Raw genomic sequence first — 12,500 nt, forward strand, 5'->3', positions numbered from 1 at the left:
GAAAAGTGCAAACTAAAGGCGCGCACAAGGCGGAGAACAAACTTGGCTAAAAAATAAAAACTACCACAAAGGCAAAACTGTGGATATGAAACAAAAGACTCGCTAAACGCGACATGAATAAACAAAATTTACTTGGAAGGAAATGAGCACAGCGATACATAACCAGAGTGAACAGAGCACGGAGCAACAACGACAACGCCAACCCGACTGCCTGGCAACTACAAGCTTAAATGATAGTGACATGATTAACACAGGTGCGTGATTCCAAATGTGTACAGGTGAACTAATCTGTCGTCATGGTGACAAAACAATGGAGCGTAAACAGGAACTAAAAAGTGTCTTAAACCAACAGATCATAACTAAACAAAACGTGACCACAGAACATGACAAATTTGCAGGTGTGTAATTTGTTGTGAGTTCATGCTCTGTGTTGGTTTTGTTCTTTGAAAAAGGTGTGATGTTCATGCACAGTTCATTTTGTGCACCAGTAAAAAAAACATATAACTAAAGGAGGATTCGTTGAATGCACATTTGAAACTGGTGGGGTTCGGTACCTCCAACAAAGTTAAGAACCACTGCACTATTCTCTATTTTCCTTGCACATATTAGTTATCAGAACGGGGGCTATGATGTGGTTTATTTTCCCGGAATGCAAAGGAGGGTGACGGGACATGGCGTGAAGGTAAAGACACATTTGAATGTATCTATAAAGAAAAGTGCAAACGAAAGGCGCGCACAAGGCGGAGAACAAACTTTGGCTAAAAAATAAAAACTACCACAAAGGCAAAACTGTGGATATGAAACAAAAGGCTCGCTAAACGTGACATGAATAAACAAAACTTACTTGGAAGAAAATGAGCACAGCGATACATAACCAGAGTGAACAGAGCACGGAACGACAACGCCAGCCCGACTGCCTGGCAACTACAAGCTTAAATGATAGTGACATGATTAACACAGGTGCGTGATTCCAAATGTGTACAAGTGAACTAATCGGTCGTCATGGTGACAAAACAATGGAGCGTAAACAGGAACTAAAAAGTGTCTTAAAGCAACAGATCATAACTAAACAAAACGTGACCACAGAACATGACAAATTTGCAGGTGTGTAATTTGTTGTGAGTTCATGCTCTGTGTTGGTTTTGTTCTTTGAACGAGGTGTGATGTTCATGCACAGTTCATTTTGTGCACCAGTAAAAAAAAAAATATAACTAAAGAAGGGTTTGTTTAATGTGCATTTGAAACTGGTGGGGTTCGGTACCTCCAACAAAGTTAAGAACCACTGGACTATTCTATATTTTCCTTGCACATATTAGTTATCAGAACGGGGGCTATGATGTGGTTTATTTTCCCGGAATGCAAAGGAAGGTGACGGGACATGGCGTGAAGGTAAAGACACATTTGAATTTATCTATAAAGAAAAGTGCAAACTAAAGGCGCGCACAAGGCGGAGAACAAACTTGGCTAAAAAATAAAAACTGCCACAAAGGCAAAACTGTGGATATGAAACAAAAGACTCGCTAAACGTGACATGAATAAACAAAATTTTCTTGGGAGAAAATGAGCACAGCGATACATAACCAGAGTGAACAGAGCACGGAGCAACAACGACGACGCCAGCCCGACTGCCTGGCAACTACAAGCTTAAATGATAGTGACATGATTAACACAGGTGCGTGATTCCAAATGTGTACAGGTGAACTAATCGGTCGTCATGGTGACAAAACAATGGAGCGTATAAACAGGAACTAAAAAGTGACTTAAACCAACAGATCATAACTAAACAAAACGTGACCACAGAACATGACAAATTTGCAGGTGTGTAGTTTGTTGTGAGTTCATGCTCTATGTTGGTTTTGTTCTTTGAACAAGGTGTGATGTTCATGCACAGTTCATTTTGTGCACCAGTAAAAAAAACATCTAACTAAAGAAGGGTTCGTTGAATGCGCATTTCAATGGGAGGAGCTAGTACTTTCGAGCGCCGACCGTTAAGACAATGGTGCACTGTTAACTGGAACAAGGAAGCCAACACTTTTGAATTGAGAGATGATACCTTACTTTTACAGTTAGTCATATGGAGAAGGTCATTCTCTGTATTTACAGCAATACTGCAGTAAATACAAAGGCTAATAAATATTTTCAAGTTCCTTACCTGTACCCCTCGCAGGGCTGGAGAGAGTCTGCATGCTGTACCTGGGGCTCCACAACGTGCGCCAGACCTCCATGTTCCCCCGCGACCCCAAACGTCTGACACCTTGAGTTTTGCCAGCTTGCCTTCTGGAGGACGCCACACTGGTGATGGGTAACTACTAATTCACAATGAGGGGAAGCGGCTGGTGCCACTTAGACACTAACGTACAACGGGACTCACTACTGTATCCATCCTTCAACAAGGAACAGTCAAGTTAGGTTGCACTCACAGTACTTCTTTTGGTCAACGGGAGTCTTAAGTCCTAACTACCTCCAACTAACCATGGTCTCCTGCAGTATGTACGACAAGTGTTTTTTTTAATCAACCTAGATCATAAAAAATGTTTTTTAACCCATAAAGCTGTTATCTCGTTTGTTTTGTTTAGTTCCACTGACGACTCAGACGGTCAATGAATGGCAGTTTTTCTGAGAATAAATCGGAATAAGCCTTTTAATTGTTGCCATTAAAATAAACGGTATAAATGTGCGATACAGTTAACTGTAAATATGCTTTTTTTATCAAGCAAAATGTCCTGCATGTTTTAAAAGATTCATTTAAACTACCATCCATCCATTTTCTACCGCTTATTCCCTTTTGGGGTAGCGGGGGGCGCTAGCGCCTATCTCAGCTACAATCGGGCGGAAGGCAGGGTACACCCTGGACAAGTCGCCATCTCATCGCAGCGTTTAAACTACCCACTCTTGAAAAACAGACTTTAGTAGGGTGCACAAAAAATTGGTTCACATCTGAATCGCATTTTTTATTCATTTTGTCATTTGTAATTTTCATCGATTCATATTTTTACTAAGAAAATGTATAAAAATATGCTAAAAACATTGATCTGAGGGCATATTTTAAGATTAATTTAAATGACCTACACTTGATAAATAGCTGTGAAAGACTTGTGCTGTCTTGCGGGTTCCAGGGACCACCAAGGAAGGACATGGCTTTGAGCAGGTGTAGACTACTTTATTTTTCAACAGGCAAAGTCTTTTGCGTGTTGCTTTTCAGCTTTCCCCGTTGTCTGCGTCAGCCTCTCGCTCTCACTATCTTCCGGGTTGCATGCGCTGCTGCTCGTGTTGTCGTCTCTCCCTCTCGTTCCTTCGTTGTTTGGGTTGCTCTCGCTCCGCACCATCACCAGCCCCGTTCTCTCTTCCTTCTCCCCTGAGGAGATACATTAATCGTGTACAGGTGCGCGATCCACACACCTGATCTCGTTTGTGGCGTCGCTCCAGGCACGCCCCGCCTCGCCGCTCGCTCGCCATCCCCGCCTCCTTGCCGCCATCTTGCCCTGCCTGTCTGTCGGACCGTCAGCTCCGCCTCTCCACAATAGCGTTTCACAGTTTTTTGTATTAATTTTTCATTCTAAGTCTATTCATAATCGGTATCAAGAAATATAATAAAAACATTGATCTGAGTGCATGTTTTAAAAGAATATTTTAAATTACTTACACTTGAAAAATAGCATTTAGTAGGGTGCACAAAAACATCGAATCGCATCCGAATCGCATTTTTCTTATTAATTTTGATTCTAAGTCATTTATAATTTTCATCGATTCATATTTCTCCAAGAAAATGTATAAAAATATGATTAAAACATCGACCTGAGTGCATGTTTTAAAAGATTAATTCAAACTACTTACTCTTAAAAAATAACATTCAGGAGGGTGCACAAAAAATTTGGTTCACATCCGAATCGCCTTTAATTTTGCTTCCAAGTCCATTCATAATTTTATCAAAAAATATTATAAAAATATGCTAAAAACATTGATCTATGTGCATATTATAAAATATTAATTTAAACTACATACACTTGAAAAATAGAAATTAGAAGGGTGCACAAAAAATCACTTCACATCCGGATCGCGTTTCTTATAAATTTTGAGTCAATTTTCATCGATTCATATTTTTACCAAGAAAATGTACAATTATATAATAAAAACATTGATCTGAGGGCATATTTTAAGATTAATGTAAATGACCTACACTTGAAAAATAGCGTTTCGTAGTTCCACAGTTTTTATTTCATTTTGTCTATTCAAAATGTTCATCAATTCATATTTTTATCAAAAAATGTTTTAAAAAGATAAGAAAATCATCAACCTGAATGCATCTTTTAAAATAATAATTTCAATTACTTACATTTGAAAAATAGCGTTTAGTAGGGTGCACAAAAAAATACTTCTCATTCGAATCGCGTTTCTTATTCATTTTGATTCCAAGTCCATTTTTGATTCTCATCTGTTCATATTTTTATAAATAGATGTTGTAAAAATATGCTAAAAACATTAATCTAGGTGCATATTTTAAAAGATTAATTTAAACTACATACACTTGAAAAATAGAAATTAGTAGGGTGCACAAAAATCGGTTCACATCCGAATCGCGTTTCTTATTCATTTTGATTCCAAGTTCATTTATCATTTTCATCGATTCATATTTTTATCAACAATATTTGATACAAATCTGATAAAAACATTGATCTGAGTGCATGTTTTAAAATATTAATTTAAATTACCTACACTTGAAAAATAACAATTAGTATGGGTGCACAAAAAAAATGTATTCACATCCGAATTGTGATTTTATTCAACTCTATTTTAAATAAATTCATAATTTTCCAAAATCAAGTTACATTTTTTTCCCCCCATAAAATACATTTTTGGAAATATCTAAACATCTTAATAAATTTTTTATATACATGCTGAAATATGTATTGTAGTATCCGTTACATTCATAATAACATGTAATACTTACATATTTTACTTATTTTAAGCATAGGGCTCCGTATTAATATTACAGATGCATCACAATGTTCGCTTTTCTCTTCAACAACAGCAGCACTACTAATCATGGCAGACGACTTTGGGGCAAACGATGATCCAGAACCTTATATTTTTGAACCTGAATATAAGGAGGATGATCTACAAGTTTTAAAAGCTGTGTGCTAAACAGATGCAGCTTTTGTGAAACACCAAGCATCATGTAGCGGCATTGCGAAGTGCTAAACAAGATAGACAAACTAGGAGCATAATAAAACAATCCCTTACTGTACGATGTCTGCTCCCGCTGGGATGCCAACTGATGGGATGTTTATATCTATATATTATATATATATATATATGTAAAATAGAATAATAAGATAGATATATGTAAGGTGTGTGTATAAGTATATAAGAAGATATATTACAACGTTAAATAATAGTCCTGACTCTAGGATAAAATGTAGACGACCTCAGTCGGTGGCAGAGCCGCCGATTTGGAGTGTGAAGAGGAAAATGTGGACGATGTCCGTGTAGAGAGACAGCGCTCCGTAGACGTATTCTTCCGGGCTTATCGCCAACTCCCGGTTTCCGATGAGAAGCTGCGTGTTGTAAACTAAAAACTAACATGGAAGGGAACAAAACACGGCATGCTGAAAAATCCCTGCAGTTATTGAGTTGGTTAAGCTTAGAGCAGGGCTGCCCAACTCGTGCCTGCACATAATATGTGCTGACAAAGGACCTCATTTTTCTTACTCAACGTATTCCTTTTGACAGAAAAATATATATGTACTGCATGAAAGTGCACACCTTTTTAAACCTGAACCGTGTCCAATATCACAACAAATACTACATTATCATACTTTCTAAGCGAGTTTTTGTTCAAATAAAAATAAATACCTAAATATCTGCATAGCCTTTGATTTTTCAAAGCAAAATATCCATCAAATTGTGCACTGTAAAAATTTAAATAGATTTCACGGTAACATGGTTTTAACAGCATATTACTGTAAATTGGAAAAAAAATATATTTTTTTATGGTAACAATCGGACTGAGCTGCAAGTTTTTACCGTTAAATCTACGGTTGTTGTGTTTGTGTTGTATTACTGTAAATGGAAAAACAGTTTCACATGTTTTGTGGGGAAAAACTGGTTGCTTAGTTGCCAGAATTAAAAGCATCAATGGTACCGTTTTTCCATTTAACATAATATGTTGAAAAAAGAAAAACAACATACATATTGACTGTCAAATTTTGTCGACTGACTTGCCAGTTTTTTTTATTGTAGAATCTACGGTTGTTGTTTCCACGGTGTATTACTGTAAATGGAAAAACAGTACCACTTTTATTTTATGGTAAAAAAAACTGGCCCCTGAGTTGCCTGAATTAACAACAGTGGTGTTGTTTTTCCATTTAACATCATTTTAAAAAAACAAACAAAAAAAAACACACATTTACAGTCAGATTCTGTCCACTTGAGTTGGCAGTCTATTTTTAAGTGTAGAATCTACAGTTGTTGTTTTTTACGGTATATTACTGGATACGGAAAAACGGGACCAAATTTTTATTTTATGGTTAAAAAAAAAATTCAGCTAATTAAAAACAGTGGTACTGTTTTTCCATTTACAGTAATATTTTGTAAAAAAAAAACTACAACGAAAAACATGTGAATTTTACAGTTTTATATATATATATAAATGCCAGATTTTTACTGTATATCGATCATTTTTGTTGTTTGTAAAAAACAGTGGTACGATTTTTCCCATTTACTTTAACATGTTATTAAAAAGGAAACCCAGATGCATATTTATAGTAAAATTCTGTCGACTGAGCTGCCTGTTTTTTTTTTTATTGTAGAATCAATGGTTGTTGTATTACTATATATGGAAAATGGTAAATGATAAATAATGATAAATGGGTTGTACTTGTATAGCGCTTTTCTGCCTTCAAAGCACTCAAAGCGCTTTGACACTACTTCCACATTTACCCATTCACACACTGATGGAGGGAGCTGCCATGCAAGGCGCCAACCAGCACCCATCAGGAGCAAGGGTGAAGTGTCTTGCTCAGGACACAACGGACGTGACGAGGTTGGTACTAGGTGGGATATGAACCAGGGACCCTCGGGTTGCGCACGGCCACTCTCCCACTGCGCCACGCCGTAACACATTTTTATTTCATGACAAAAGAAAATTGCCGCTAAGTTGCCTGAATTAAAAACCGTGGTACAGTTTTCCCCATTTACAGTAATATTTTGTAAAAAAAAACGAAACTAAATGTTAGTTTTATATATTTTGTAAACATTTTCTTACTTATATATATGTGTGTGTGTGTGTGTGTGTATATATAAATATTTGTGTGTGTGTGTGTGTATATATATATATATATATATATATATAAATATTTGTGTGTGTGTGTGTGTATATATATATATATATATATATATATATATATATATATATATATATATATATATATATGTGTGTATATATATATATGTATGTATGTAGGTGTGTGTATATATATGCGTATATATATATAAACGTGTGTGTGTGTGTATATATATATATATGTATATATATATATGTACAGTATATATATATATATATATATATATATATATATATTTATTTATGTATGTGTGGGAAAAATCACAAGACTACTTCATCTCTACAGAACTGTTTCATGAAACAGTTCTGTAGAGATGAATTAGTCTTGTGATTTTTCCCACACCTACATATTGCGCTCTACCACGGTATCGAGCACTATTCTCTGGATAATCCAATCAAGACATATATATATATATATATATATATATATATATATATATATATATATATATATATATATAGATATGTATGTATGTATAGATATATATATATATGTATGTATGTATATGTGTATGTATATATGTATAGATATGTGTACATGTATGTATGTATATGTGTGTGTATATATATATATGCCCGAATTTTACGTATGTATATATATGTGTGTATATATATATATGTATATTTTTATATATGTATATATATATTATATGTGTGTATATATATATGTATATATTTATATATGTATATATACATTATATACGTATGTGTATATATATATATATATATATGCCAGAATTTTATGTATGTATATATATGTGTGTATATATATACATATATATATGTATGTATAAATATATATATATATATATATATAAATGCCAGAATTTTACTGTATATCTATTTTTTTGTCCATAAAAAACTGTTTTAAAAAAAAAAAAAAAAGGTTTTTCCATTTACCGTAATTTGTTAAAAAGAAAACCCACATACATTTACAGTCAGATTCTGTTGACTGAATTGCCTTTTTTTTGTGGAATCTACAGTTTTTATTACTGTTTTACTGAATATAGAAAACATTTAACACATTTTTATACAGTAAAAGCTGGCAGCTTAGTTACCAGAAGTAAAACCTGTAATATTTAGAAAAAAATAATTAAACATTGTTATTTTTTAGTAAAATTCTGGCGACAAAGCTGCCAGATTTGTCTGTCAAAAAAAACAATCGTACTGTTTTTCCATTTACCATAAAATCTCTGGCTATTATTTTATGGCACATTACTATAAATAGTAAAAAAAAAATTACTGTTTTTCTTTTGTAATATTTTGTAGAAACCACCGTAAAAAACAGTGGTACACATTTTCCATTTACCGTTTTTTTTTTTTGGTAAAATCTGTTTTTATGGTGCAATATTGTAAATGGAAAGAAACGGCCCTTTTTTTTTTTAATGTTAAAAAAACTTAGTAGCCGGAATTGATTATCAATGGTAGTGTTTTTCCCATTTACCGTAATACATATTCTGTAAAATGACTTGAGTTGCCAGTTTTTACTGAAAATTCTACATTTTTACACTGTATGTAACAAATATAATGCATAGCCAAATTTATGTGTTTTTTAGTGTAACAGGAAAAGGAGTTGGACAGCCCTGGTCTAGAGATTTACTACATAGCTCACCAGGGTGTAGACCATGGCCCCAATGGCGGCGTAGAGCATGTGGAGCCAAGGCACCTGTTGGAAGGAGTGTAAAAAATAAAAAGGCTGTGAATGGCAAATCAGTCACAGGGATGCACCCTGCTGAGAAGACAGAATCCATTAGAGAAGACATCTCACGTAGTGGAAGGAGAGCATGACAGCTGTCACAATCCCAATGATCATGAGCAAAGTGGCAGCAATCCAGAGAAATCCCCCGCAGGAAGTGAAGTCGACCTGCCACGAGAAGCAAAAGAAACGGCATGAAAGCCATCGCCGTCTGCTTGAAGGCACAAGAAGGAGCAGAAACATTCCAAAGAGGAATATAATGAGGCGAGAACTAAACGAGGAGTGGGCGTCAAGTTCCCCTTTTCATCTCGCTTGCATCATACAGAAAAAGATGGCAAAAAAAGATCCCGTGCGTTTTTAAAAAGCTTGTAATGCGAGACAAAGGCGTCCTTTTCACACCGACGACAAGATGCCGCGGACGTCTTACCTTGGTTTGGAAGCAGAAGACGGTGACGGTCGCGCAAACCAGCGCCGTTATTCCCATGGCGAGGAAGACGGCCTTGGTTTCGTAGTAACTGGGGAAAGACGGCGACAGAAAGGAAGGTGACCCCGAGCACGTGGTGCTGAGGCTGGATCTTACACGGCCGGAGCTAACCTGGAGATTGTTCCGGACACATAGGACAGGGCGACGGTCTGGAAGGAAAAAGCACGTTGAAGGAAGTTGCGCTTGTAAATTATTTATTCTGTTTAATGGCTATTTTGACGATATTGTCCAACTCTTAAAGGCCTACTGAAATGAGATTTTCTTATTTAAACGGGGATAGCAGCTTGTGTCATACTTGATCATTTTGCGATATTGCAATATTTTTGCTAAAAAGAATCTAGTAGAGAACATCGATGATAAAGATCGCAACTTTTAGTCGCTAATAAAAAAAGCCCTGCCTTTACCGGAAGTAGCAGACGATGTGCGCGTGACGTCACGGGTTGTGGAGCTCCTCACATCTGAACATTGTTTACAATCATGGCCACCGGCAGCTAGAGCGATTCTGACCGAGAAAGCGACAATTCCCCCATTAATTTGAGCGAGGATGAAAGATTTGTGGATGAGGAAAGTGAGAGTGAAGGACTAGAAGAAACAGGGCAGTGGGAGCGTTTCAGATGTTATTAGACACATTTACTATGATAAATCTGGAAAATCCCTTATCTGCTTATTGTGTTACTAGTGTTTTAGTAAGGGGAGGGGGTCCGGTCCGATGACCATGGATGAAGTACTGGCTGTCCGGAGTCGAGACCCAGGATGGACCGCTCGTCGGGACCCAGGATGGACCGCTCGCCTGTATCGGTTGGGGACATCTCTACGCTGCTGATCCGCCTCCGCTTGAGATGGTCTCCTGTGGACGGGACTCTGGCTGCTGTCTTGGATCCGCTTGAACTGAACTCTCGCGGCTGTGTTGGAGCCACTATGGATTGAACTTTCACAGTATCATGTTAGACCCGCTCGACATCCATTGCTTTCGGTCCCCTAGAGGGGGGGGGTTGCCCACATCTGAGGTCCTCTCCAAGGTTTCTCATAGTCAGCATTGTCACTGGCGTCCCACTGGATGTGAATTCTCCCTGCCCACTGGGTGTGAGTTTTCCTTGCCCTTTTGTGGGTTCTTCCGAGGATGTTGTAGTCGTAATGATTTGTGCAGTCCTTTGAGACATTTGTGATTTGGGGCTATATAAATAAACATTGATATAGTCATACTTGAAAGTTGGAGGGGTGTGGTGACCGCCAGTGTCTCTGAGGGAAGCCACGGAGGAGCCAAGAGAGTCGCAGCTGCCTCTTTTGACATCTGTCTTAAGACCCACTTTTATTCTTTGGCTTTTAACACTACGTGAGTTGTGTTGTCCTCTGTGTTTTTTATACACTTTGATTTTTATTTTACTGTTTTAATTGATTTTACCCTTTAAAATAGTTTTTAATCAAATTGTTTTTATTGTTTTTATTTTTTGTTTTATTCAGTCATTGGTGGAGCATAATATTGTTTTTAACATGGCTGTGTAGCACTTTGGAAACGTTATTGTTGTTTAAATGTGCTATATAAATAAAGTGGATTGGATTGCAGGAGGAACGACACAAGCTCCGCTCATGTCTACGGTAAGAGCCGACTTGTTACCACAATTCTCTCACCGAAACCTGCCGGTTGACATGTGGTAGAGAAACGTGTTCGCTTGACCGCTCTGTTCCATATTAAAGCTTCACCTTCATCTTTAGGGAATGTAAACAAAAACACCGGCTGTGTTTGTTTTGCTACAGCAGACCGCAATACACCGCTTCCCACCTACATCTTTCTTCTTTGACGTCTCCATTATTAATTGAACAAATTGCAAAAGATTCAGCAACACAGATGTCCGGAAATCTGTGTAATTATGCGATAAAAGCAGACTATTTATAGCTTGGATCGTCTGGAAGAACATGTCCACTACAACTAAAGATGTCATCATTCCGCGACGTTTTCAACAGGATACTTCGCGGGAAATTTAAAATTGTAATTTAGTAAACTAAAAAGGCCGTATTGGCATGTGTTGCAATGTTAATATTTCATCATTGATGTATAAACCATCAGACTGCGTGGTCGCTAGTAGTGGCTTTCAGTAGGCCTTTAATTACCGATTCCGATATCAACCGATACATACAGTCGTGGAATGAACACATTATTATGCCTAATTTTGTTGTGATGCCCCGCTGGATGCATTAAACAAAATAAGGTTTTCCAAAATAAAATCAACTCAAGTTATGGAAAAAAAAATGCCAAATTTATTATTGAAGTCACAAAGTGCATACCTTATTTTTTAACATGCCTCACAACAGCTGCTTGGAATTTGGGACATGCTCTCCCTGAAAGGGCATGAGGAGGTTGAAGTGGGCAGTGGTGTATATTGTAGCGTCCCGGAAGAGTTAGTGCTGCAAGGGCTTCTGGGTATTTGTTAAGTTGTGTTACGGTGCGGATGTTCTGCCGAAATGTGTTTGTCATTCTTGTTTGGTGTGGGTTAATAGTGGTAAAGTTGACCAAGTATGCCTTGCATTCACTTGTGTGTGTGAAAAGCCGTAGACATTATGTGACTGGGCCGCCACGCAAAGGCAGTGCCTTTAAGGTTTATTGGCACTCTGTACTTCTCCCTATGTCCGTGTACCACTCCGTACAGACTTAGATTGGTCGGATCTAGTCTGAGGCTTAGATTTGTCGGATTCTAGTCTTAGACTGAGATTTGTCGGATATAGTCTGAGGCTTAGATTGGTCGGATCTAGTCTTATAGACTTTGATTGGTCGGATCTAGATCCGACTTAGATTGGTTGGATCTAGTCTGAGACTTAGATTAGTCGAATCTAGTCTGAGACTTAGATTAGTCGGATCTAGTCTGAGACTTAGATTAGTCGGATCTAGTCTGAGACTTAGATTGGTCGGATCTAGTCTGAGACTTAGATTGGTCGGATCTAGTCTGAGACTTAGATTGGTCGGATTTAGTCTTAGACTTAGA

General features: G+C 37.2%; 1 protein-coding gene and 1 pseudogene across 1 annotated transcript in view; one reads left to right on the plus strand and one right to left on the minus strand.

Moving 5' to 3' along the window:
• The window catches only part of dars1 (aspartyl-tRNA synthetase 1), a 107,136-nt gene extending 104,586 nt beyond the window's left edge, over nucleotides 1–2,550 (plus strand). The window contains exon 18 of the mRNA XM_061918322.1: nucleotides 2,168–2,550. Within this exon, the coding sequence (XP_061774306.1) occupies nucleotides 2,168–2,259 (92 nt within the window). The 3' untranslated portion in view covers nucleotides 2,260–2,550. The remainder of the gene's footprint in view (nucleotides 1–2,167) is intronic.
• A 2,837-nt stretch (nucleotides 2,551–5,387) lies between these two features.
• Nucleotides 5,388–12,500, minus strand: part of LOC133564179 (protein lifeguard 3-like) — a 10,453-nt pseudogene continuing 3,340 nt past the window's right edge.

Source organism: Nerophis ophidion, linkage group LG13 (assembly GCF_033978795.1).
Source record: "Nerophis ophidion isolate RoL-2023_Sa linkage group LG13, RoL_Noph_v1.0, whole genome shotgun sequence".
Lineage (NCBI taxonomy): Eukaryota > Metazoa > Chordata > Actinopteri > Syngnathiformes > Syngnathidae > Nerophis > Nerophis ophidion.